This window comes from Myxine glutinosa, chromosome 9 (genome assembly GCF_964187855.1).
Source record: "Myxine glutinosa chromosome 9, kmMyxGlut1.1, whole genome shotgun sequence".
Classification (NCBI taxonomy): domain Eukaryota; kingdom Metazoa; phylum Chordata; class Myxini; order Myxiniformes; family Myxinidae; genus Myxine; species Myxine glutinosa.
Genome location: NC_136269.1, coordinates 132583475 through 132605921, shown reverse-complemented (window position 1 = coordinate 132605921; position 22447 = coordinate 132583475). Strand labels below are relative to the sequence as shown.

General features: G+C 45.0%; 1 protein-coding gene across 1 annotated transcript in view; it reads left to right on the top strand.

Annotated features, from left to right (window-relative positions):
* Positions 1–22447, top strand: part of LOC137434907 (regulator of G-protein signaling 7-like) — a 117349-nt gene that overhangs the window by 79740 nt on the left and 15162 nt on the right. Inside the window, exons 8-10 of the mRNA XM_068128119.2 lie at positions 15635–15709; positions 16130–16237; positions 18003–18064. Coding sequence (XP_067984220.2) covers positions 15635–15709; positions 16130–16237; positions 18003–18064 — 245 coding nt within the window. The remainder of the gene's footprint in view (positions 1–15634; positions 15710–16129; positions 16238–18002; positions 18065–22447) is intronic.

The window sequence follows — 22447 nt, the reverse complement described above, 5'->3', positions numbered from 1 at the left end:
TATATGTCACAGTAAGTGTCGCTGGAGTGTCCTTGCGTCGCGGTTGTCCCGGGTCTTATAGACGCCCCTTTAGTGGGATAAGCGAGCACTCTCGGGTTCACCTTCAGTATAATTTCACTACAGTCACGTCTTCCCCATATTTCCCCTACTCCAAATTCGTCACAATCCCATTGTCTAAATTTGCCATCACCAAATTCATCATCAATCCTCATAAGGAGGGAGAGATGGAACAACAAAGCACAATGTCACACCCACGTCATGATGCGTCTCACATTCCAAACATTTGCAACCAAAATAATCAAAACATGGCATGGTGTGGAGCACCGTCGTTACCTCAGGTGAGTGGATGTAGATGGTGCGAGGAGACTTCAATCCTAACTATCCTCTAGATGACTTTAACACGCTTTACACTACCCGGGGTCTTTCCCTGCCAATCCATTGGCCAACTTACTCTATGCGGTTTTAAGAACCAAATTCCCATTGACCAAACTGTGGTGCTTCCTCAATTTGGGGTCTCACTCCCCCGGTTCAACTCCCTGTGCCCTTGCACAATTTCCGGGCTGAGTCGTGTAGCTCTCCCAGCAGGTCTACCCACCTGCACACCTCCACCACTGCAGTTGCCTCCGAGCTTACCTGCTCCTTAACCTAACCTATCTAACTGGGGAAGGCCCTCTGGCGCTCTCCCCACTCGGTGCCCTCTGGCACTGGGCTACCCGGGTCCGTCCTCCGGATCCTCGGGCTCCATCCACAACTCTAAAGCCTCCCAGAGCCCACCTGCGGCCTCACCTGGCCGACATCCTAACAGTAGCGGAGTGCTCAACCAACTACACACACTAACAGGCCACACGCCCAGTCATTTCCACAACACTAATGCACCCATCCAAACACCATTCTTCCACCACGCACCACAGATGCCAATATCCAACCACAATTTACCTGTACCCTCTACCTAACACTTACACTACCCTCCCCAGGTATTCGTGATGGGGTCCCTCCTCCCCATACACACCTTTGCACCATCCACTCCACTCCACAGTTTCCATCATACTCACTCCATACCATCCATTCCATATATTCCATACTCCATGTATTCCACACAACCATTCTCCATACACCTGTAATTTGCACACCTGTGCAATCACTCCTACACCTGGTGCTTCCTGCACCCTCCTTCCTCCCTGGACCATTCGGTCAACACAACTCACATCACCATCACTCACTCATACACTGTTCCATACACCTGTTCAGTTGCACACCTGTGCAATCACAATTATTCCTCACTCACTTTTCACAATACACTTCCGATTCTCAAACACACGGCATCATCTGTTCTACCTGGTTTCCCTGCTAACACTGGCGCTTTCCCGTCGCCCCTTACATTATTACGCTCCCTCGTCATTATAATCCAACTACCCTCTCTATGTCCCCGACTACCTGTCCAAAGTTGCTACCTAACCTTACCGTTACCTATGGTCAATCTTCTCTAGATCCCTATCATTTTATCCTAACCCTCCCGGGCTAGTTTTCACTGCCATAAACCCCATAAAACTATTGTTCCTTTGCCCCCGGTGTGAGAGATGGCAAAGTTGCCATCCCACCACAACGGGTATCTCCCACTATTACTATCAATTTTGTCATCAAATTTCAATCACAAATTCCCTATCCCAATTTCGGGTCCAAAACACTATCATCATCACAGTCTACTCACTGGAGCCTCTCGGTGCGCCAATTCATGCTCAGAACCTGGCTTCGCCAAGTCGAGCCATGAATGCGGGTGGTTCGTTGCCGGCGGTTGGATCCGTCCGGCATTCGGTGCAGGGAAGGGGGTTCGCTCAGGCCGAGATCCCAGGGTCCACCTCGGCACGGAGCCTTTCGGTCTCCCGCCTGATGACCCGATCTCGCCCTGCCGGAACGCCGCAACCAAAAGGGGTCGCCATGACGACCCTTCCTACCGGGCCGCCCACTCCGCCTAGTGGAGCACTGACGCGGCCGTTCAGAGCGCGGCCCGGCGTGGATCGCGTACGGCGGTTCTTTCAAAACCGCCGCGGTTACGATCCCCGCTGGTCCCCGCTGCACACGAAGCCCGGCACGAACCGAGGGCCCGCTTCGGCTAAACGTCGATCTAACCGCTATCCCGTTTAGCGTCGATGCTCCACTTGCATGCTCACACCCCGTGTTCCGTTCCTTGCTCACACATCCAGCCGTTTCTCTGCTCTCCGTCATTGCACTTTTTCTGACACACCCCGGTACACTCATTCCGCTCACACTTTGTCACACACCTGACCGCACACCTTAGCACACACTCGTCATTCGCACACCTCACCAACACACCTCTTCGCGCCCCCTCCTCGGTCACATCCTCTGTGACTACCACGGGTGTGCACTCACTTGCACACCCAATCACGTGCTCCACTACCAACTCAAGCATGCATTCCCGCACACGCTCGACCATTCCAGGTGTGCATCCTTTCATTCCAGGTGTACATCCTTCCATTCCAGGTGTGCATCCTCTCTCACCTGCTACAACCAACTCGTGCTCCGTGTCACTCTCGCTACTTTCACCACCACACTCGGTCGCGCATTCACCCTTACTCTTGACAGCGCACTCTGTTATCATGCACTCCTCTGTTACACACCTTTCTCACGCATCCTCTTGCACACACTCTCCCGTTACGTCCTCCGTCACACTCACCACAGGTGTGCACTCTTTCGTTACATCCTCTGTAACACTACCCCCTACGCGCTTCCATGTGCCCCCCCGCACACGCGCTACGACCAACTCACTCTCGACAGCACACTCACTCCTCGGCGCGCACTTTTTCCTCACACACCCCATAGTCGGACATCCTTGCACACCTCCTCCTTCACACTCTGTACCTGTCGTACACTTCACCAGCGGCCTTTCACGAACACCCGGGTCCAAACCAACCCCCAAGCCGACTGAATCTCCCCTCACACCATATACATTTCTGATTATATCACCACTCACCTTGGCACCTCTTCTCCGCACCTCCTCCGCCACCTGCAAACTCTTTATTTGGTTAGCAAGCACACCATCACGATTTGAGCACCGACGTTGCACATATTCCATCACCTCCTCCTTTATCTCCCTCTTAGTTTCCCTCCGTCTCTTCTTAATTTCACTCACCCCCTCTTCCACATCCTCTAACTTTTGCTTCACCTCTTTTATTTCCCGGTGCGTCTCCTCAATTTCGTCCTCTAATGCCACCTTGACCGTCTCTATGTGCATCCTCACCTCCCGGTCCTTCGTCTCCATTTCCTCTGTCACCTCGTCCAACCTCGTTGTCAGTCCCTCACGTACCATCTGACATTCCCTCTTTGTCGCTATGAGTTCATTTTTGAGTTCTTTTTGTGTCGCTTTCAACCCTCCTAGTACCGCAGTGTTCTTTTCCACCTGCTCCACTAGCTCCTTTTGTCCCACCGTCAGCTGCTCCACTTCCCTCGTTAGATCTTCTATGCCCCCTTGTAACTTTGCCGTCCCATTTCTCACCTCTTTCTCCATACGCTTCTCACCTCGCTTTACCTCTTCGCGTACCCCCGAGACCTCCTCGCTTACACCTCGTCTTATCTCCTCCATCTCTTTAGTAGATGCCACCCTCATCTGGTCCAATTCCTTATTTTGAGCATCCAATTTAGTTTCTAACCCGATTCTCACCTCCTCTATTTGTTCTCCCATTCGTTTAATTTCCCGGGCGGATTGCTTGTCCTTGGGTCTTGATCTTGTCCTTGGGTTTTTAAGTAAGACTGTAATAGGTAAGCTAATTTGCACTGTGTCCTTCTGGTCCGTCCCTCTTTCTGTCTTTATTTTCGTATCCTTCCTTCTCCTTGGTTACTTTTGACTTGTACATAATTAGTTAGTAATAAATCATATTTGTTCCTCCTTACTCTGCCTTCTTTCCTTTACATCCGTTTCGTCCTTGTCTTTTCCCAATTGAATACCTGTGGCACGATTTGGCCAACGTTTCGGAATCGGGTTAGTGAATGCTAATGACTCGAACTTCGGGTTGCTAAAAACCGCTCGGCAACTAGACCATCTAAAACCGGGGTTCGAGCGGGAGTCCCTCCCTTGCTTCATGGTCAGGAGTGGCACTCAGGTCCTTGGGACTTTTTGTAGACCAAATACCCTGGCTGCTCCCGACCGGAAGGAGTGTTGGGACCCCCAGGACTCACTTCGGTCAGTCGCGGACAAGGGGATTAATCCCCCCTTCTTAAGGGGGAAAGGCCGACGTAGAGATCCGTAACAATTGGTGTCAGGAGTGGGATGTGCAGGGAATCTACCTTATTCCACTTCGGTGAAATGCAGTATTAATTAATGGACGACACAGCCTTAACCTAATACACATAATAAGGAGATAACTACTCAACAAAGGAAATCTATGATTGGCTACGTGATTGTATATGGAATAACTACGGGCACGACCTTTGACCTTTATACACTGAATGGAGGAAGGAGGGTGATATTTTACAACACACAAAAAAAACACAATTCTCAAATCCATAACAATATATATATATATAGTTACGGTTCTTCGCCGCCCTTTTTCCCCTTACCAAGGGGGGATTAATCCCCTTGTTCTTTCTGGGCTTGGCGGAACCGAGTCTTGACACGTCCCTTCCGGGCAAACGCAGAGTAGGGTCTCGGGACCAATTCTCGCTCGTACCTAATTCCCTGCGCCGCCACGGAAGCGAGGAAGCAAGCCTCGCACGAGCCACGTGTGGTTTGCGTACGCCGAGCGGATTGTGTACCACGTGGTCCATGTAGTCTTAGTTAGTGGAACCAGATTTGAGCGATCCTATTCGTACCACGCTTAGCCAATGAAAAACCACAGAAACGATTGAATGGAAGAAAGGAAGAACACAGGTTTAATTATTCCCACACGTATTTACAATGATCGGGGACGCAGAGACACAGAGCAGCCTTAATCAATCTTATCTTATTCCTGGGACTCGGGCCCCTCACACTCACAAAGGGAATTGCAGATGGGTTGAGGTTCAGCCAACGCGTCGACGTGGTCGTTCAGGAACGGCCCTGTCCGGCTCTCCACAGTCCCAGCACGTCCCGCGAAGATGGCAGCAGGTGATGGAAGGAACCTCGTAGCTTGTCTCCCGAACAAAGCAGATGATGAGGCGGAACGGTAAATGTGGGACTCTCAGCGCGGCTGGCGATTACACAGCTGTTTTCCTCACTCGCGCGACTTAATGTATAGCGATCGGACTCAAACTCAACCGAGCGTCACGTATTAATAGCGCGTCTTTTGGTTCATGCACGTCGGGCTTCGCCCGCGTATCTTGTGCAGTTCTCGGATGCTCACAACTCCTCTTCCTCGATCCCTCCAAGCTGGTTGGTCAGTGCACGCGAGTTCTGTTGAACGAGTCCTTCTCTCTCATCAGCGAGTCCTTTAGCGCTAGTCCTTCTTTACTGCTGCGTGCGCGTGAGTCCTTTCGAGGAGTCCCTTGGTGCAAGTCCCTCTCGGGAGCTTTGTGCAGCGGGTTATATAGCTACGCCCCCGAACCTTCTGGAACCCCCTCGAACCTTCTTACCACGCCCTGTGACGCAACGCCACCACCACCACCTCTGAGCCCTGATTGGCGGCTCGTGCTTACCGTCAGCGCTTCTGCTGCTCCACCTTCAGCTCTGCCCCGACCCTCCTAGCCTGCCTTGTGTTAATTCGCCCAAAATGAACCAAAGTTAGCGCAAAGGGGCATGAGGCTTAGGGTAGCTGGAAAGTCGTAGAAGTAGGGCCTATTCTCCTGACTCTACTCAACGCAGAACTAACAATGGAAAAGGACTAAGCTCACAAATACTAAGACATAACGATACTATCGTGAGGCTACATGTTGCTTGTGTGACTATGAGGGGGAAATTTTAACCTTTATTAAACTCACTGTACAAACTCAAAACCGCAACAATATATATATATATATATATATACATTATATATATATATATATTTATATATATATATATATATATAAATTGATATATGTGGGAAAATTACATGTCCAGACCAGGAATTGAACCCAGGTCCTCTGGAAAACCATAGCAGTGCTCTGCCATCTGAGCTATCTGGGTGACAATGACTGAGCATGGAATTTTCCCACACATATAAGCATGCATTGACTGAAAGAGAATGGCAAATTTTCCCACATATATCAATTTAATTATTTAATCCTGTTCATTAATCGAATCTAATCTAATATATATATACACTGCAGACACTGGTTGAAGTAATTCAATCTAATAGGGTCCTCACCCCCAGTCACGTTACCTATTGGTGACCTAATGACCTCAACTGGGAAACGAAACGAAGGGGAAAAATTGGCAATATCAATCACCTATTGATGGCCTAATTACCTATTGGTGACCTAATGACCTCACCTGGGAATCGAGGCGAAGTGGAAAAATTGGACAAAAATCACGCACAGACCAATAATTATTGCCAAATATGGACAGACAGCAAACCAAATGGCACACAAGAAGAATCAGAGAAGCTAGGCAGATACATTTACATTACATGGTCCCCCAATAAAAACGGGTTACCCATTAGCGATATCTGGCTCACCCTCATTAACAAGCAGACACCTAACATCATAGTTATCAATAACCGAGGACAAAGGACCATGGTGAGCAAAACCACACCCAGCCATTCAGCACCCCACAATAACCAACTAATGGGGTTGTGGAGTGCTTATAAACACTGATCCCATTCGTTCCAGTTACTTCCTCCTGTCGATGGGTGGAACATGCTTTTTTCGAGCAAAAGTCGAGGCCTCATTTAAGTATGAAGAATACAAATAGATCCTTAAAGAGCCAACACATGGTGTAAACCATAAAGTTTTACTTTATTATTCCACCATGGAAACTTTTCAAATTAAACAGCACTTATGTTAATGTCGTTTGGATGGGAACTAAAACCGAAGATAGAATTCAGAATTGTGAAGAATGGAATTCAGATTTCATTTCATTACCCTCGCCTGTGGAGAGGGTATTGCATTTGAGTCTGTTTGATTGTCTGTCTTTGTTTGTTTGTCTGCACAGAATAAATATGATTTCCTCTGCAACCGTTGCTCCGATTGGCAAGAAATTTTCACCGTAGGTGCACCTCCACCTGCAGAATGTTTTTATAATTAGAACGTCATAGGTCACATGGTATGGGCGCCATCTTGGAAAAACCTAAAAACTTTACACCTCAATATCTCCAAAAGTGCTGCATAGAAAAAATGGAGAGATGACTCATTATAAAGAACTCTCCATGGGGAATAAAATATGTTAATGATGATGTCATAGGTGCCTCCATTATGACGTCATTCGACAAGTACAAAACTTCATCCGATCAAGATGAAATTTCTTGAGCATAATCTCGGAATAAATTAGTTTAGAAAAAAAAAATGATTACATCATCGGTCACGTGGTTCGGCCGCCATCTTTGAAAAACCGAAAAACTTTGCACCTCTATATCTCCGAAAGTGCTGCTTGAAAAAATTGAGACATGGCTCATTATAAAGAACTCTCCATGGGGAATAAAATATGTTAATGATGATGCCATAGGTGCCTCCATTATGACGTCATTCGACAAGTACAAAACTTAATCCGATCAAGATGAAATTTATTGAGCATAATCGAGGAATAAATTAGTTTAGGAAACATAATGATGACGTCCTCGGTCACGTGGTTCGGCCGCCATATTTGTTTTAACACAAAAGCGTTAAAAACCACTGTAAATACATCCTGGCGAGGGTTTGCAATCTCTGATTGCTCTTTCTTGTTTTAATTGTTTTTCCTCTCGGTCTGTCTCCGTCTCCCTGTCTGTCTGTTTCAATCTGTCTGTCTGTGTCAGTCTGTCTCTGTCTGTCTATCTGTCTCTGTATGTCTCTCTCTGTATTGGTGCATACACATGTTGTCACATTGTGCCACTGCCAGTGCATTACATTCTACCCTCTGTTACCTCTCTTCCATGTACCTAGATTTTTGCATACAAAACATAGGTAGTCAGGAAGATCCTTACAAGCCAAGATCTCAGCAAGGTTACCTGTTCAGATGAAATACCAGCTCATATCCTGAAGTCTTGTCCAGTGCGCTTGCCAGTACACTTTGTGTGGCTCTTGAAGGAGGGCCATTGATACATGCATATTAGCAATTAAATGGAAAATAGCTTGTGTGTGTCCAATTCACAAATGTGGATCAAAATGTGACCCTGAGATATAACAGGCTATGTCTCTGCTCAGAACAATTAACGAGGTTATGAAAAGCTTGTGAATGGAAAGTTGAAAAGCCTTGATACAAAAACACTGATATAATTAGCTCATAGGCAGTTTGACACTCTGTTACATCATACCTTCAGATGGCTGTGTCTCAGATCAGGGTGAATGCATTGTATGTACAATCAGCATAAAGTACGAACTGCCACTGTAAATATCATGGAAGCCTTTGATAAGGTCTGGCACACTGGACTTCATGAAAAATGAGAATCAAAGCGATTTGTTCATCTTTTCTGGAATGGATCCTTTTATATTTGGCTGACAGGAGCATTTGACGGTGTCTGTCGTTGTTGAGCACGGGGACTGACTAATGCTTGTGGGTGCCTGCCTGGTCCATTTGCAGCCTTCCCAAACTCGCAGGATCAAGATTTTGGTTGAGAAATATCAAGCAAGTCTTGCCTGATGGTTAAAATTTCGGGCATTTGAAGATACTAGGGAGACCCCGTTGGTCTATTGAACCAAGTTTTCATTGGTCTTCACCACCTTGTAGCATACCTGCCTGCCAGGCTTGGGAGTCTTTTGAGTCCTCAGGGACTTTTGGGTCATCTGGGTCCTCAGGGACTTTTGGGTCTTCGGGGACTTTTAGGTCTTCTGGGTATTTTGGGTTCTTCTGGGTCTTTGGGGTCCTCAGGGACTTTTGGGTCTTCTGGGTATTTTCGGTTCTTCTGGGTCTTTGGGGTCCTCTTCATCCTATCAAGATGAAATTTCTTGAGCATCATCTAGGTCTAGGGATAAATTGGTGGAGGAAAAATAATGATGTCATCGGTCACGTGGTTCGGCCGCCATTTTTGTTTTAACACAAAAGCCCTAAAAACCACTAAAATACGTCCTGGCGAGGGTCTGCAATCTGATTGCTCTTTCTAGTTTTGTATGCAACATGCAGCTGTTGCTTTGCGACATTGCTGGGCACAGCTGTGCGGCTGATGCAGTACCTCCTGTAGGTTAGAGCAGGAATTTGTTACTTACCTGGATGCCAGTGATAGCTTGCCTACTGTTCGCGAAGGACACCGTGGCATCTTCAACATCCACACATTAATGCTAGCAGACGGGATGCCCACCAGGATTACAGTTTATAGCTGGATTAGCTGGGACGACATGGTGACCCAGGCCAGACTGCTCAAAGGCTTGTTGTGCATAGCTGTTCAAGTTTATTAAGAACTACACTGGAGATTGTAGGGGCCACTCCATCTAAACCTAAAGACATGTCATATTTTGGAGTGGGATATAAAGCCAGCTGTTTGCTGTGAGGTTGTGGCCATTAACAATAAATACCACTCTATCTTTTGAAAAGAGTAAGTTACTGCTTAAGATTGATTGTATAATTAGCACTATCTGCAGGTGGTGAGAATGTTGGATCTGCATATGGCATTGGAATATGCCAAATGACCTTTACTTGTACCATGACCGAGTGCATTTTGATAAACGTGTGACCTTAAGGGGACAAAGTGGAAGTGGTAGAGATGGGGTACTTGTAGTGCACCCTGGTTATGAAAGTGCTGCAATTTGTCATTGCATCCTCACTGTTTAACCCTTTAGTCAAGAGTCCTGCATATTCTACTCTTCTATGACATTTCATGCAAAGAACAGGCATAATTAGCTTGGTGTTGCCTTGAAAGGATTGTGATTCACAACACATGCAACAAGTAAAAAAAACAAAAACAACAACCTATACCACCAGAAATATTGGATGGCTTTCTGGAAGTGCATCTATTATGGTTATGTGAAATAACAACTACTACTACTACTACTACTACTATTACTACTATAACAGCCACAATTATTCCCACTTTCTTGAGGGTTCAGCCAAGTATTTCATGGCGTTCAACTGAAGGTGGCAGAAATTTGTAATTTGTCCAGACGATAACTTACCTACTTTTCACGAAGGACTTTATCACCATGGGATATTTAATGTTCGCCAACGACGAGTGGTGGTAGACAGGACACCCAGTTTGACGTCCTCCCAACGGATGGAAACACCAAGATGGCCATCTACAGCTGGGTCGGGATGCGAACATACCTCTCAGCTATACTACCAGCTCCATATATCATGAATATATTTTATTTTTAGATATTTTTCTTAATTATGACCCATACTTACATCTTACTATAATTCACCAAATGTCTGTCTGTCTGTCTGTCTGTCCGTCCCCAGGTACCGCAAAAACGGCTGAACCGATCGCAACGAAATTTTGGGTGGGTAATCCTGGGACCCCCTGGAGTAAAATAGCCTATATTGTTTTTCAAAATTTCCAATTTTCCAGTTTTTCCAAACACTATGGAATAATATTTACCGATATGAACAGTGATGTGGCTTTTATTGAAATTCTACAAATAGTTTAGATTTTGATGATTTGCATGTGACATGATTTAACGAATCTTTATATAAATCGTTTAAAATAAAAAAAAGCCTTCAATTTCTGATATTTTGCCTTTTCATTTGGGCCTCCCAATTGAAGCCCTGCACGTAGGGCGGGTACCGTTGCTAGTATTGAAAAATCATGAAGTTGACCTTTCTTGGACTACTATAAGCACCTCATTCCCTGAACCTTTTGAATGGCCCATGTAAATTTGCTTGCTCGTATAGAGCAATATTTTCCCCCTGTGTCACAGGGCATTTTCTCATTGTTTCTGCATTCATTCCTTTCACTCTAAATCCATAAATCTCTGTTCCCTCACCTTTCATTTGACAGATATTTTGCTTCAAAGTAATGCATGTTTTAGGAATACAAATGACCTTCATTTTTTTTTCCAAAATGTTTTCATGTGGTGTGTGCAAACTCAAATTATCCATTAATATGAATGATGTCATAAAAAATTTTTTTGGGGGGGAGGGTCGATTAATGCTGGAACTATCCTGATAACATTGCTGACATCATTGTGCAAATAAAAAGAAAACCTGTTGTTGTTCTTGAGATTCCGAATACGCGCAAGGCAGGTGCATGTGTATTCGTCAACTCGACAAGAGGTTAAGACTGAACGGATCTAAATGAAATAACTCAACACTCAAATATGAAGTGAAGCAAAGTTGATTTTTAAAAAATATACTGTTGCAGAAAATGTTTAATTGTTTGTTTCTTTTTGCATTAACGTTTTCATTTATTTCATTTACATTTGTTCTTGTCGAGTTTGATGAACCCACATTCAGGTCCTTCTGATCACAGGCATTCCTTGATAAATCTTGACTGCATTATACAGTGTGCATCTTTCTTTTGATTGATTACCGTTTCGATGGAAGTCGGCTGCTGTCGTTTTGTTGAACTTGGTGATTTTTCATGGCAATGATGTAGGCCAGAATAAATGTTGAGGATATTTTGTGGACTAAGCAGTGACAGACACCACAGACAATGAATTGGAAAGTAATCATGCGGTATCTTGTTTGGAAATATAAATATTTCTTTGCTATTCACCTGCACTGGGTGAGTTTGTGGACGTTAAAGCTCCCGCAGTGTTTCGACGTAGAGTAGACGAGGCAGAAATTTGGAATCTGTTCCAGGGTTATCTGTTTTTTTGTTTTTTTTTGTATACAAGATCGAGGCTCGTGCAAGAGCTAACATTGATCACAAAAAAAAACAAAAAAAAAACAGATCACCCTGGAACAGATTCCAAATTTCTGCCTCGATTGATTGATGGGAAGTGGGAAGGCAATGGCAAACCACGCAGCATAACCCTTGCTCAGAGAATACTTTGGAACCACCACCGCTTTTTAAAGACTGATCAGGATGAGGACGATGATGTACAATGAGGATCATGATTTATTTTCATCAAAATTTTAAAAAGAAAACCTTTTGATCACTTGAAAAATCACGTAGTACAAGAACAGTGCTTTTTTTTTTTTTTTTTTTTTTTTTTTTTGTATACAATATCGAGGCTCGTGAAAGAGCGAACATTAATCACACAGAAAGACAAACCGACACATAAAACATATAACATAGGGAGCGGTAGACAAGATGGGGAGAGAGGGGGAAGGACACAAACACAACATTTGAGAGCAGGGACCGAGAGACATGGAGACATCGAGAGATCTGAGAGAGGGCGAGAGCTTTGGGGGGGGGGGGGGGCGTGGGAAGGGGGCAGTGGGAGAGGTATAAAACATATGGACACTGCCAGGACTTCCAGGAAAGAAGTTGGAATTTCAAACAAGGTGGATCTGGGGTGAATTAGCGGGGGTAGAAAAGATCAAGGTTTTGGATGGGGGAAGATAAGAGATGGTGGTGAACAGCTGTTTTAAAGACCTGGAGGGAGGAGTGGGATTGAAGGGAGTGAGGGAGTTTGTTCCAGAGGCGGGAGAAAAGAGGAATGAAAGAGTGAAGGTGAGCGGAGAGCCGAGATTTTGGCAGTTTAACCATCAGAGGGTTGCTGGCAGATCTTGTGCGACCTGTAGGAATATTTGGGGGACAGAGCACAGAGAGAGCTGGGGGTGCAAGGCCGGAGAGGAGTCGGTAGAAGACAGAAAGACCACCTACCTGCCTGCGGTGAGTGAGTGAAAGGCCCTCAGAGATAGCTTCATCGCGGGAGATTCCAATAATTCTGAAAGCTTTGGTTTCAACAGCGTGAAGCCGAGCTAGGTGTGAGGCAGGAGCACCGGCCCATAGGGGAGAACAGTATTCCATTGAGCTGCGGATGAAAGCCTTGTATGTGGTGAGGAGCTCAGGTGTGCCGAGGAAGGACTTCGCACGACGGAGGATGCCCAGTCGGCGACTGGCTTTGGAGGCCAGCTTGGAAATGTGGTTTTCCCAAGAAAGATCATGGCAGATAGTGAGACCCAAAATCTTGAGCGACAGAACTTCTTGGAGAGGATTGTTGAGAAAGTAGATGGGAGGGTTGTCCAGTCGATCTTTTCGGAGAGACATAGTAAGAGTGTGAGATTTGTCAGGATTGAAAGACATGTTCCACTTGTTTGACCAGTCTGTGATTTTGTCCAGGTCTTCAGAGAGTGAGGAGGCAGCAGACTGCCGATCTGAGGGAAGAGGAATGGAGCGGCAGAGAGTGGAGTCATCAGCAAAGAGATAGAGAGGATTTTCGAGAGAGTCAGAGAGATCATTGATGAAGACCAGAAAAAGCACGGGGCCCAGAACACTGCCTTGGGGAACTCCAGCCTGAACAGGAAGAGGAGATGAGAGAAACCCATTCAGGGCCACACGTTGACGACGACTAGAGAGGAAGTCCGCCAGCCATGCGTGGAGATTTCCATGGATACCAAAGGAGGAGAGTTTGGTGAGCAGAGCGGGGTGCCAGACCGTGTCGAAGGCACGTGATATGTCGAGGGAGACAGCTCTAATTTCCTGTTTGGCATTGAGGACCTCCATCCATTGTTGAGACAGCAGAAGCAGCATGTCCAGAGTAGAGTGACCTGGTCTGAAACCAAATTGATGATCAGAGATCAAGCCATTGGAGAAGAGGAAAGATTTCATATCAGAAGCAATGATGGATTCCATGACTTTGCTGATAATTGGGAGAAGGCTGATTGGTCTGTAGTTGCTAGGATCTGTTTTTGCACCTTTTTTGTGCAAAGCGGTGATGTTGGCTGATTTCCAAGCAGATGGCAGTTGACCTTGAGCAAAAGAGAGGGTGAAGAGAACAGAGAGAGGGTGAGATAGAGCAGCAGAGCAGGATTTTAGGACTTGTGGGCTGATGCCGTCGGGTCCAGTTGCAGAATCAGAGTCGAGGGTTGACAGAAACTTTTCCACCTTGTCAGGGGGAAAGGACACGGAGTCCAGGAGCAGCAGGGTACGACTGGGTATGGTGGGTACAGAGAGGGATGGGTTTGGGACACAAGATTTAGAGGCAAACACAGAGTTGAGGCATTCAGCTTTTTCACGTGCGGAGTAAACTACAAGGATGTTAGTGGACAATAACGCTGGAATCAACTTCATGAGCCATGTTCTCAGATGAGAACCCCAAGCAGGCCATGTAACCCTTTGGTTAATTTGCTTTGATGGAGATTCTGTTTTCTTTTATTATTTTTTCATTCCATCGACAAATTTGTGCAGTCGATGCTTAAGTTGCTTTGAAATTGCTCGGAAGCTCAGAATGTGCGAGCGTTGCCTTTGGCATCCTCGGTTCGATACCTTCCTTCTCCGTGTAGGGCGTCCTCGATCCCTGTGGAGTGCAGTTTATCAAAGGCATCGTGAGCGAGCCAATGTACGAATGTCCTTGGCAAAAGAAGTGGATGAATGTTTCATTTTGCAACTGTTACGGATTCGTCACTTCCGTTGTTGTGGTTTTCATCCACTGTAAACATTTTTGATTCCATGTACTATTATTGTTGTCGTTTGGGGGAAATAGAGATTACTATTTTCAAAAGGTAAAAAAGTTAATGTTTTAAATGAAACCGGAACCGGACGACGGCGAAGAGGAAGAGGAGGGGAGAAGGCGGAGCGAGGGAGTCGGACAAGAAGCCTTGCTGCTTCGAGGTCTGGAGCGAACGATTGGCGAACGAGAGTCACGAGTGAACTTTGGGTTTCCCAGGAAAGGGATTCCTGTGACAGAGTTGTCATCGCTGTGACAGATAAACCTGCGTGACAGGTTTTGTGGTTGATTCCGAGGAGAATCATCATAGTGCCGTTACGCCTCGAGAACGGGCCGTCGGCCATTTTGACTCGCGCGCTTTGCGCATCGCTCAAGGTTTTTCACTTCGCTTCAACCATTCTCACCGCATCCAGACGTTAATTTGGTGTGTGTGCAACGTGGCTTTTGAGTGGGAAATCTGCGGTTCGCCGAGTGGGAGCCGTGGAACGTCCATACCCGAGGGTGTAATTTCCCAGTCGCCTTGAGGGCGCCTTTGCGCAGCTTTGGCCGTGTGACTGTGACTGTCATCCGAACGGGATTCTGATCTCGATTAGACATCGTTCTGACGATCGCTGGAGCGGATCGACTTTGGCTTGATGCCGGAATAGAGACATTGGGGAATGTTCTTCTTTTCGCTCACTTGGAGCACAGCGAGTTATATTGTACGAACCTGATGGTACCATCATAGGAAATATATATTGGGTGTACAATTGATTACTAATGTTGTTGTACTGTTATTCTTGTGTGATCTTAATACAATACTTGTTTGTTGGTAACCATTGGTGTGGTTTCACCATTGATCGTTGACATACAGAATAACACATCTTTCTGCCGTGACTCCTCTCGGCGCTCGGAGGTACACCGTGACCGGGGTTTGGGGAGGAGCACGTAACACAACTTCATGACCAAAGCAAACAAGTCTATACTGTCAGGAATTCGAGAATCATTCATCAGCACACCAAAAAAATACAAAAGAATCTTGCTTTTGCTATAATACCTTTTTTTTCTTCTTCAACTCAAAGTAATCCAAGTTCTCATCAAGTTTCACTGGCACCTTGTTCCCCAGCCTGGCTGCATCAGTGTTATGGAGGAGGACATCAAGAAGTCGTGTCGACCGAGGCCGCAAAAGTTGGCACGAAAGGTGACTGCTCGCATCGAACCCCGGGTGCGTTTGCGGAATAACTCTCAAGGATGCAGGTGCCACTAGAATGTGAACACTCAAACTGATACCTTATCAGTTATGGTATGGGATTTGGGGGAGGGTAGTTTTTAGTTTGAGAATAAAGTGTAGAGCATGTCCAAAATAAAACAACCAAAAACTGCAGGTTTTGTGAACCACAATATGGTGCATTCAGGAAGAATCATTTTTCCATTCTCCACTGAAACATCTCCATTCTTAAAGATAGGCATCCACTGTTGTCATCCTGCCGGCTTTGAATGTTTCTTGGCAAAGTCCGATCGTATAGTCCGATCGTATTGTTAACTGAATAACACCTGCTTTTACCACCGTATTGATCATAGCAAGGCTTCTTCACCCCCTTTTCCCCCACTTGCCTGGCAGTCAATATATGGGATCCAAGAAGATTCAGACGGTGAAGACTGCATCTCCAATCTCTCTCTGCCTCCTGTTGAAGTCCAATCGCCGACGGTGGGCGAGATACGTCGTAAGGTATGCTCGGCTTCGTACCTGTGTTTAAAGGCATCACTGCAGTTGAAAGCTCACCCATGCTCCACACTGCTAAACAGTCTCCAGTGCTTTAGCTAAAGTCTCTTGTTGGCAACTTATCTTGCTGGCAATCGATATTCTAAACATGGATACTGAGCAGCTATTGGAAACGTACAAAGGGGCTCATCCATGTTTTCCATTCACAGATGATGTGGAATTTTTGTTTGACCCTCTTCCCTTCTCCTTGTGCCCCATACATACCCTTCTTCTTCTTCTTTTTTTTTACTCACCTTTTCTCCCACAGTTTTTATCATCTCTTAATTCCTCAAAACTCCCTTACTTTTCCTCTCTCTACACACAAACAGTAGAATTTAACGATGGTTTAAAATAATTTTTTCCCCTCTCCTTTGCGGACGTTGAGACTCATGGAAGGGTAGTAAGCATACACAGCTTACCTTGTGCACAGGAGGGTTAATGGAAAAAGGACCATGCTCCCAATAAAGACTGAGTGGGTGGGCATGAGACACACAAATTGGCGAGATTAGCGAAAGCTGAAAAACGTTGTGCATTTACGTTTGATCGCATGGGCAACGACAAACTGATGGTGAGCCACATGAACAGGTACATCACCCGGTAATTGAATAGGATTCCATCTGACGGTGCTGAAAATCTTGTACTGCACGAGGATTTGTTAGATTTTTATTTTATTTTAAGGCGAAGCCACCCAGCTCGTCTTCACGCTGTTGAAACCAAAGCATTCAGAATCATTGGAATCTCCCGCGATGAAGCTAACTCCGAGGGCCTTTCACTCACTCACCGCAGGCAGGTTGGTGGTCTTTCTGTCTTCTACCGACTCCTCTCCGGCCTTGCTCCTCCAGCTCTCTCTGGGCTCTGTCCCCCAAATATTCCTACAGGTCGCACAAGATCTGCCAGCAACCCTCTGATGGTTAAACTGCCAAAATCAAGACCCTCTATTCACCTTCACTCCTTCATTCCTCTTTATTCCCGCCTCTGGAACAAACTCCCTCACTCTCTTCAATCACACTCCTCCCTCCAGGTCTTTAAAACAGCTGTTCCCCACCATCTCTTATCTTCCCCCATCCAAAACCTTGATCTTTTCTATCCCCACTAATTCACCCCAGATCCACTTTTTTGAAATACCAACTTCTTTCCTTGAAGTCCGAGCAGTGTCCATGTGTTTTATACCTCCCCCCCCCCCCCCCCCCCCCACACCCCAAGCCCTCTCCCTCCCACGGATCTCCCGTTGTCCCTGTTCTCTGCTGTTGTACTTGTGTGCTTCCCTCTCTCCCCCCCATCTTGTCTCCCGCTCCCTTTATTGTATGTTTTGTGTGTCGGTTTTTTATTTTTTGTGATTGATATTAGTTCTTACATGAGCCTCGATCTTGCATACAAAAAACAAACAAAAAAAAAACGCCTGGACATTAAACTTGTCATGCAACTAGTCAGCAAAATAAGACCATCGAGCTCCTGGTGCTCACACACACGGATACGACCCTTGACCAATGAGATCTATACAAATTTGATTTCCTTCGGATTCATGTAAGACAAATGAATTGTAAGTAAAATGAATGAATTATACATTACTTTCTCAGGATCATGAGATAAATCTCCTGCTGCAATGCATTATCTGCTCTTATGAAGTTAAAAAATAATTATTAGATCTTGCACAAACTAACTCATTCATTTATTTACATCTCAGAAAGACTAACTATTCTATTGCTGAGTTTTGTCTCTTCTACCCTTTCAGATCAAATTACTGCAAAAGCAGTTGGAAAGGCATTGCCTTAAAGTCTCCAAAGTTGCAGACAGGTGAGTTTCTCAAATTGTGTCTTTGTCGTTCGCATGCATCACGTGGCTGCGGGTTGGGATCATTTATTGCAGGGACATGTATGTTAAAGGAATTTGTTCAGGGAGCTGGGGATATCTCGCAGAGGACACCATGAGATCTTTAACACCCCCCCAACTAATGATGGCAGATGTGGTGCCTAGTTTAATGTCCAACCGAGGCACGGTGCACACATCGACGCCTCGTCCTGCATGAAAAATACCTGGACAACAGCTTGTCGCCCTGCACCTCTAGGCCATCCTCCCAGCTTTCTGAAATTGCTCTATGTAGGCTTACTCGGTTCGATCATTCACTCAGGAGAATTGCCATGTCACTATTGGAATGTCTGCAAAATCCCAGTTGCCTCAATAATGACTGTGGGACGCGGTAGAAGACAATCTGTTAGTCGCCCACCTTATCTGTAATATATGTTACCAGTCCACTACTTTTTGATCATTGCAATAGAGCTAAACATGATGCTTAGCTATTGCTGCCTTGAAGGCAACTTGTGATGGGCAATGAGATGTTGGGGGTTGTACACAAAATATGTGACTCTTTTTTTGCCAGTTTTTTTATGCCCTCCGTCCCTCCCGTGATGTTTACCTGACCCCCACACCACGAAGGGAAGAGAGGGGTTAAGCAATTATTGGTGCACGTCCATCTTATCAGTTTATGATCAAGGAACAACTTATTGAAATCGAATGTTATATTTTGAAGACAAGTTTGCTGTTTAACAGTACTTCAGCTTTGCATTTGTCCCGGTTGCGCATGTGCCGAGAGGAGTGAGATAATTTTTTTTTTACTCTGTCTGCCTGGCAGTGAAATAAAATTAAAAATCATTCCAAGCCGAAAACTTACTGTTTTTAATGACGTTACAAAGGACACAAAAAACAAGCACGAATAACTAATGTAACTTGTGTTACGTGCTCCTCCCCAAACCCCGGCCATGGTGTACCTCCAAGCCCCGAAAGGAGTCACGGCAGAAAGATGTGCTATTATGTGTGCCAATGACCAATGGTGAAACCACACCAATCAATTGTTACAAAAACCAAGTATTGTATTAAAACCACACAATAATAACAACGCACGTACAAGAAAACCTCACATGCACAGCCAACACGATATAATTTATATGATGGTACCACCAATTTCCTGAATCAATAACTCACGGTATTCCCACGTGAGCAATCGATAACATCCCCCAAAGTCACTGTGTCACGATACCAGGCCAAAGTCGATCCCCTTGGCTCTTGCGATCACAAGAAAAGGTCGTACTGAGACCTGAACCCAGAACGGCTAACAGTCGACGCTGCAGAAGAGCCGCTTGGTGAGGTGTCGGGCCGACGTCTGTCGGGTAAAAGTTCACCCAAAAGGCGATTGGGAATTCATACCTTCGGTTCACCAGACAATGACGCTGACATGAACGATCAGCGGCTCCCAAGTGGAGAACTGCGAGTTCCCAAGCGAAATCCACGACACACACGAGAACCAGGCGAATGGCTGGTGCGAGGTGAAATGGCTGGTGCGAGGTGAAATGGCTGGTGCGAGGTGAAATGGCGGACGGGCCCGTAATGGAGGCGTACCTGCTCTCCAGCGATGATTCACTTTCGAAACCAAAAGCAAAACCCGTCACGCAGGTTTATTTGCCACAGCAATAACGACACTGTCGCAGGAATCCCTTTCCATGGGGAAACCAATATTCGCTCGTGACCAATGTCCACCAGCGTCCGCTCAACCTCTCGAAGCAGATCGGCTTTCCTTTCCCAATCTCACTCGATCCACTTCTTCCTCTTCCTCTTGTTCCGTTTTCTCCGTCACCCATCTCGTTTTCCTTCTGAGACATTATTTTTACCTTTGAAGAGAGTTATCTCCATTTCACACTCAAACTGTAACAATAATAGTAAATGAAACTAAAAATGCTTCAAGTGGATGACAACCACAAAGACGGAAGGGACGAATCCGTAACACTTGTTAGATAGCGTGATGTAATAGACACTGCGTAACAGCGGAAACCCCAGAATTGATTTATATGGTGATAAACCCAGAATTGTTTTGTATGGTGGTAAACCCAGAATTGATTTATATGGTGGTAAATCTAGAATTCATTTATATGATAGAAAGCCCAGAATTTAATTATATGGTGGTAAATCTAGAATTCATTTATATGATGGAAAGCCCAGAATTTATTTATATGCTGGTAAACCCAGAATTTATTTATACTAGGGCATGCCCGTACTATATATATATCTAAAATTATATCCCCCCCCCTCTATTTACATGAAATGGTTTGGTCCAAAGCGAACGGCTTGCGAGTACGGTGACAATCCCCCCCCTCTATTTACATGAAATGGTTTGGTCCAAAGCGAACGGCTTGCGAGTACGGTGACAATCCCCCCCCTCTATTTACATGAAATGGTTTGGTCCAAAGCGAACGGCTTGCGGAGTTTGGTAAAGAAATCGCCATAGCTCGGTAACTACTTGTCCGATTAATATGAAACCTTGAAAAGGCACATCCTCAGGTCCCCAGCAATATACCTGGCAAGTTTCAAGTATATCGGACCTGTGGTTGTCGAGAAACAGCGGTCACAGACAAACATACAAACATACAAACATACAAACATACACACAGAGATTACTGGAATTATAGATAGATGGTGGTAAACCCAGAATTTATTTATATGGTGGTAAACCCAGAATTTATTTATATGGTGGTGAACCCAGAATTGATTTATATGGTGATAAACCCAGAATTTATTTATATGGTGGTAAATCCAGAATTTATTTATATGGTGGTAAATCCAGAATTTATTTATACTAGGGCATTGCCCGTACGTGGGTGCCCGTTCCTTGCCAAAAAAAAAAAAAACGCTACCCGTACGCTCTACCCCGCCCGTACGCCCGTAAACAAAAAAAACAACGCTCTTCGCTTCCGCCCTTCGCTCTGACTGAATTGGGAGAAATAATGCGCATATGAAATCGAGAAATTATTATTTTCTCCGGAAGAAATCGAATTACGAACCGTAACGTAATGGCGGTCAGCTCGTAACGCGCTCAGCTCCGCTCGTTCTCACATCGGCCACGCCTACGCAACAAAGCGTTCTGTGATTGGCTGCCGGACCGGAAGTTCGCAAATCGTCGCAGTTACGATGAATCGTTTTAATTTAATCGCAGTTTGAATTCGTTTTAAAACATAGTTTAACGGCAACATAGTTTTCCAACGTGAAATAAATGAATACGCTCTCAAATGTGCCGTCCGAGGTAGAGTCTGATCGCCACGTTCGGCACACGTGATAGCTCGCTGCTCTCTGATTGGTTGAAGCGTTTTTTGGACATAGCTCGGTAAGTACTTGTCCGATTAATTTAAAACCTTGAAAAGGCACATCCTCGGGTCCCCAGCAATATACCTGGCAAGTTTAAAGTATATCGGACCCGTGGTTGTCGAGAAACAGCGGTCACAGACAAACACACAGACACACAGACACACAGACACACAGACACACAGACACACAGAGATTACTGGAATTATAGATAGATGGTGGTAAATCCAGAATTTATTTATATGGTGGTAAACCCAGAATTTATTTACATGGTGGTAAACCCAGAATTTATTCATATGATGGGAAACGCAGAATTTATTTATATGGTGGTAAACCCAGAATTTATTTATATGGTGGTAAACCCAGAATGTATTTATATGGTGGTAAACCCAGAATTTATTTATATGGTGATAAACCCAGAATTTATTTATATGGTATATGGTGGTAATCCCCAGAATTTATTCACATGGTGGTAATCAGAATTTACTTCTATGGTGGTAAACCCAGAATTTATTTATATGGTGGTAAACCCAGAATTTATTTATATGGTGATAAACCCAGAATTGATTTATATGGTGGTAAACCCAGAATTGATTTATATGGTGGTAAACCCAGAATTGATTTATATGGTGGTAAACCCAGAATTGATTTATATGCTGGTAAACCCAGAATTGATTTATATGGTGGTAAACCCAGAATTGATTTATATGGTGGTAAACCCAGAATTTATTCATATGGTGGTAATCCCCAGAATTGATTTATATGGTGATAATCCCCAGAATTTATTTATATGGTGGTAAACCCAGAATTTATTGATATGGTGGTAAACCCAGAATTTATTTATATGGTGGTAAACCCAGAATTGATTTATGTGGTGGTAAACCCAGAATTGATTTATGTGGTGGTAAACCCAGAATTGATTTATGTGGTGGTAAACCCAGAAATGATTTATGTGGTGGTAAACCCAGAATTGATTTATGTGGTGGTAAACCCAGAATTGATTTATATGGTGATAAACCCAGAATTTATTTATATGGTGGTAATCCCCAG